The sequence below is a fragment of the Hylobates moloch genome, unplaced genomic scaffold, assembly GCF_009828535.3.
Source record: "Hylobates moloch isolate HMO894 unplaced genomic scaffold, HMol_V3 SCAFFOLD_6, whole genome shotgun sequence".
NCBI classification, from domain to species: Eukaryota; Metazoa; Chordata; class Mammalia; order Primates; family Hylobatidae; genus Hylobates; species Hylobates moloch.
The window spans coordinates 149561302-149567301 of NW_026652281.1; the positions used below are offsets into that span (position 1 = coordinate 149561302).

A 6000-nucleotide genomic window follows, 5' to 3' on the forward strand; every position below is an offset into this window, starting at 1 on the left:
TAGGGTTTCTCCATGTTGGTCAGGCTGGTCTCGAACTCCCGACCTCAGGTGATCCGCCCGCCTCAGCCTCCCAAAGTACTGGGATTACAGCCGTGAGCCACTACGCCCGGCTTGTAGCTTCCTATCTTAAGGGCTCCAGTTACTCTATGTTCTCACCAACACTTGGTATTGTCCTGTCTTGTTGATTATAAGCAACTCTAGTGGCTGTGTAAATATCTCGTTATGGTTTTATTTTGCATTCCCATAATGACTAATGATATTGAGCATCTATTCATGTGTTTACTAGTCATTCCTATGCCTTCTTGGGTAAAATTCGTATTGAAGTCTTTAAAATCGGGTTGTCTTACTATTATTGAGTTCTTTGTGTATGTTCAATACAAATCCTTTATCAGATATAAGATTAACAAATATTTTCTCCCAGTCCATGGCTTGCCATTTCTTTCTCTTTTTTGGAGATGGAGTCTCACTCTGTTGCCCAGGCTGGAGTGCTGTGGCACGATCTTGGCTCACTGCAACCTCCACCTCCTGGATTCAAGCCATCCTCCCACTTCAGCCTCCCAAGTAGCTGGGATTACAAGCGTGCGCCACTACGCCCGGCTAGTTTTTGTATTTTTAGTAGAGATGAGGTTTCACCAAGTTGGCCAGGCTGGTCTCGAACCCTGGACCTCTGTCTGCCTTGTGATCTGTCTGCCTTGGCGCTCCAAAGTGCTGGAATTATAGGCGTGAGCCACTGGCCTGGCCATTTTGTTAATGGTACTTTTTGAGATACAGAAGTCTATAAGTCAATTGAATTAAATACAATTTTTATCAGTTTTTCTTTAAAGGCTCACACTTTTGGGGTCATGGCTAAAAACTCTGCCCAACTCAAGGTCGTGATGACTTTCTCCTATGTTTTCTTCTAGAAGTTTTACAGTTTTAGCTCTTATATTTAGGGTTATGATCCACTTTGAGTTGATTTTCATGCATGGTATGAGATAAGGATCTAACTTCATTTTGAGATAAGGGTGTAACTTCTTTTTTTTTTTTTTTTTGCATATGTATAGCTGTTGTGGGCTATAGTGTTTTGCTCTCCACCCCCTATTCATATATTAAAGTCCTAACCCCCAAGCCCCTAGAATGTGAATATATTTGGAGATAGGATCTTTAAAGGGGTAACTTAAAGTAAAATGAAGTCGCCGGGCGCGGTGGCTCACGCTTGTAATCCCAGCACTTTGGGAGGCCGAGGCAGGTGGATCACGAGGTCAGGAGATCGAGACCACAGTGAAACCCCGTCTCTACTAAAAATACAAAAAAATTAGCTGGGCGTGGTGGCGGGTGCCTGTAGTCCCAGCTACTCGGAGAGGCTGAGGCAGGAGAATGGCGTGAACCTGGGAGGCGGAGCTTGCAGTGAGCTGAGATTGCACCACTGCACTCCAGCCTGGGCGACAGAGTGAGACTCTGTCTCAAAAAAAAAAAAAAAAAAAAGTAAAATGAAGTCACCAGGGATGTGCCTTAATCCAATATAACTGTGTCTTTATAGGAAGAGGAGATTACGACATAGAAAGGTACAGAAAAGACCTTGTAAAGACATAGGGAGAAGAGGCATCTCATCTATAAACCAATGAGAGAGGTTAGAAGGCCCTGCTGCCTAGACTTCCAGCCTCCAGAACTGTGAGAAACTAAATGATATTGTAACCCACCCCGTTTGTGGTATTTTGCTGTGCAGCCCTAGGAAACAAATGCAACAGGTGACTATCTCAACTGTTTGTTAAAAAGACCATCCTTTCCAGCCCGGCATGGTGGCTCATGCCTGTAATCCCAGCTCTTTGGGAGGCCAAAGTGGGTGGATTACTTGAGGTCAGGAGTCCGAGACCAGCCTGGCCAACGTATGGTGAAACCCCGTCTCTACTAAAAATACAAAAAAAAAAAAAATTAGCCAGGCCTGGTGGTGGGTGCCTGTAATCCCAGCTACTCAGGATGCTGAGGCAGGAGAATCCCTTGAACCCAGGAGGCGGAGGTTGTGGTGAGCCAAGATGGTGCCACTGCACTCCAGCCTGGGCAACAGAGCGAGACTCCATCTCAAACAAACAAACAAACAAACACTATCCTTTTCCCAGTGAATTGTCTTGGCACCTTTGTGGACTATCAACTGATCAAACATTTTGTAAGATTTTATTTCTGGACTCTCAATGTTGTTCCGCTGATCTACATGCCTATTTTTGTCAGTATCATACTATCCTGATTACTGTGCCTTGTAGGGAGTATTGAAAAATGGGTAATATGGCTCCTCTAACATTGTTCTTTTTCAAAAGTGTTTTGACTATTCTGGATCCTTTATATTTCCACATACACTTGAGGATTGGCTTGTCAATTTCTATAAAAAAGTCTATAGAAAAGATTTTGACAGGGATTGTATTGAATATGTAGATTCATTCTGGGAGGAGTTCCATTTTAACAATATTGAGTCTTCCAATCCACAAGTATGGAATGTCTCTCCATGAATTTAGATTTTCTTTAATTTTCATTGAAATGTTTTGTATAAATCCTGCACTTCTTTTGTTAAATTTATTTCTAAGTATTTTACTCATTTTGATGCTATTGGGAGTGGGACTGTTTTCTTAATTTCATTTCTGGATTGTTTGTTCCTAAGCTATAGAAATACAATTGCTTTCTGTATGTTGAGCTTTTATCCTGATCTTACTAAACTCATTTATTTGTCCTAGCATTTTTTTGATGGCTCTCTTATAATTTTCTATATAGAGAATCGTGTCATCTGTGAGTCAAGAGTTATAGTCTTGCCAGGCGCGGTGGCTCACACCTGTAATCCCAGCACTTTGGGAGGGTGAGGCGGGCGGATCATGAAGTCAGGAGATCGAGACCATCCTAGCTAACATGGTGAAACCCCGTCTCTACTAAAAAAATACAAAAAATTAGCCGGGTGCGGTGGCGGGCGCCTGTAGTCCCAGTTACTCAGGAGGCTGAGGCAGGAGAATGGCGTGAACCCAGGAGGTGGAGTTGCAGTGAGCCGAGGTCGCGCCATTGCACTCCAGCCTGGGTGACAGAGTGAGACTCCGTCTCAAAAAAAAAGAAAAAAAAAAAAAAAAAAAAGAGTTATACTCTTTCCTTCCCAATCTGGATGCCTTTTCTTTTTTTTGGGGTGCTTACACTGGCTAGTCCCCTAGTAAAATGTAGAACAGACATGTAAGGGTAAACATACTTGCTTTGTTCCTGATCTGAGGGGGAGATTGTTCACTGCTCCATTTAAAAAAACATTTCTTGCTATTCCTACCCCTCTCCCATCAGAATCGCTAGTGATTTTAACTTGGAGAAACAAATACTAAAGAAAAGCTGCTAAACAAAATAAAAACATGCTCCTTTCCTGAATATAGCCTCAAGTCAAATGAAATATAACCAAAAGGCAGGTCTCCTGTTGTTTAGGATGTTCAAGGGACAGGAAGCTGCTGCACCATCAAACAACAGGGGTTGGCTAAATAATTTTGGAAGAAAGAATGTATAATGGAATACTATGTGGTCATTAAAAGTAGGCTTAAGAGGATTTTTTGTTTTTTTGAGACAGAGTCTCACTCTGTTGCCCAGGTGGGAGTGTAGTGGTGCCATCTCAGCTCACTGCAACCTCCACCTCCCAGGTTCAAGCGATTCTCCTGCCTCAGCCTCCCGAGTAGCTGGGACTACAGGTGTGTCCCACCACACCTGGCTAATTTTTCTATTTTTAGTACAGATGGGGTTTCAACATGTTTGGCCAGGCTGGTCTCGAACTCCTGACTTCAAGTGATCCACCTGCCTCGGCCTCCCAAAGTGCTGGGATTATAGGCGTGAGCCCCTGTACCCAGTCAAGAGGATGTTTTAATAGTAGAGAAATTCTCACATAATAATTACGGCAAAAGAGAAACAGCAACAAAGTAACACATACAGAATGGTCTCAACATCATTAAGAAATGCACATAAAGAAAAGGTGGAAAGGAAATATGTAAAACCCTTAATAACTGATGCCTCTAAGTTGAATGATAATGAATGATTTTCCCCCTAATTTCTTTACATTCCTTTGAATTGCATATGTTTTTATCATTGAGCATCTTGTAGCCAGAAAAAGAAAAGAAAACAGAATACACCTACAGGGAAGACTGCGTAGGCATTTCTCAGCCTTACCTTACAGTATTCATCAATTGGTATCAGGCGTTTGACAGCCACGTCCCGGATGTGGCTTCGTCTGAAGAGAATCTTACCTGCAGAAGATGAGAGCAAAGGCAGTGTTGTCAGGGAACAGGGACAAGCTCTCAGCAACCTGAGAGGGTGTGGACATGGCTGTTCCCAGGGTAGGTCTGAGTGGTGCCAAAATTCCTGGCTGCGATCAAGGTACCCCTGCTGGACTTCCGTGGGGCTTGGATAAGCCCATGCCAGGTCCCCCTAAACCCTGTTCACAGCTTTAACACAAGGGCTTGGGGGAATGGGAACCACAGAATAAGTTTTGGTGAGATAAAGGAGGCTGGAAACGACTGTGGAAGGAAGCCGCCCCTACCTGATGAAGAAAGAAGGTTGGACCCGAGCCTGTGAGGTCCTGTCCAACTCCAGGATTCTGGCTAGGTGAACAGTACAGTGGACAAGCAGACATGCCCTCAGCAATAGTTCAGTTTCCTCCCTTTTCCTCATTCATCCTCTGCCTTTTCCTCATGTTCCCTAAACCCTCATGCTCTACCATTCTGAGCCCTCCCCTCTGCCTGGACATCTCCCCATGCAACCCCACCACCATCCCTCATAGTGGTTAAGAGTTCCTGGCTCTTTCTGACTGCACACATTATTTATTTTTACAGCACTTCTTCTGTCTTACCAGTCATGTGCTCTGCACAAATAGGAACTGACTGCATCTCAGTCCATTTTGTGACACTAATGTTTGATAAATGTATGAATGTGGCTTCCACCTGCAAAGATGACAAATCCTTCCAGTTCCTTCCCCAATTAGTGTTCATAAGAGAAGGGTTTTGAGTTCTCCTATTTCACCAAATATTAACTGAGAGTCCATGACCCGCTTCGTGACATCTGAAACTCTGGGGCATGGGGCTATGAACCACCAATATGACACATGGGTAGAGAATGTGGGTCACAGGAAAACACAGGTGTATACATGATGCCACTGAAGATCTCTGGAAATATCCAAGACATTGAGATGTCATGGGTGATGCCTGTTTAAAGCAAATCGGTGGGTTCTCAGAGAGTTTAGACAGGATATCCTCTCTTGGGGAGATGGTGGCGAAGCATAGGCACTAAAGGTTAAGACCACATGACTCACCATTCTGGATCTACCACACAGTCAGGGGTGGGGGAAATCAGAAATAAGACATAAAGGAGGGCCAAAGACATGGGAGATGGAGATAAGCACCTCTACCAAGCTCGTGCAGAGCGACCAGGGGTTATCTATGGGTAGGTCAAGGGGAAGGTGTGGGAAGACCAAACCTGCTCCAGAGAGCAGAGCATGGAGACCTACTAAGAGCTCTCTCTATTTCTGGCCCTAGGAGGTTGGTTAAAAAGAAGAATTTGGATCAAGAGCCTGGCAAGGTGAAGAGAGATTACTATTGATCTAAGATGGTTTCTGGTGAGATGGCTATCTCCACAGATCAGCTCAGGCGGGCAGGGATAGGATGGCATAGAAAAGTCTAGTAAGGGTTGGGCGTGGTGACTCACACCTGAAATCCCAGCACTTTGGGAGGCCGAAGTGGGTGGATCACTTGAGGTCAGGAGTTTGAGTCCCACCTGGCCAATATGGCAAAACCCTGTCTCTACTAAAAATACAAAAAAAAGGCCGGGCGCGGTGGCTCACGCTTGTAATCCCAGCACTTTGGGAGGCCGAGGCAGGTGGATCACGAGGTCAGGAGATCAAGACCACAGTGAAACCCCGTCTCTACTAAAAATACAAAAAATTAGCCGGGCGTGGTGGCGGGCACCTGTAGTCCCAGCTACTCGGAGGCTGAGGCAGGAGAATGGGGTGAACCTGGGAGGCGGAGCTTG

General features: G+C 44.7%; 1 protein-coding gene across 2 annotated transcripts in view; it reads right to left on the reverse strand.

Moving 5' to 3' along the window:
- The window catches only part of SH3PXD2B (SH3 and PX domains 2B), a 124476-nt gene that overhangs the window by 61067 nt on the left and 57409 nt on the right, over positions 1–6000 (reverse strand). For both annotated transcript variants that reach the window (XM_032158633.2, XM_058440148.1), the window contains exon 4: positions 4147–4223. In XM_032158633.2, coding sequence (XP_032014524.1) covers positions 4147–4223 — 77 coding nt within the window. The remainder of the gene's footprint in view (positions 1–4146; positions 4224–6000) is intronic.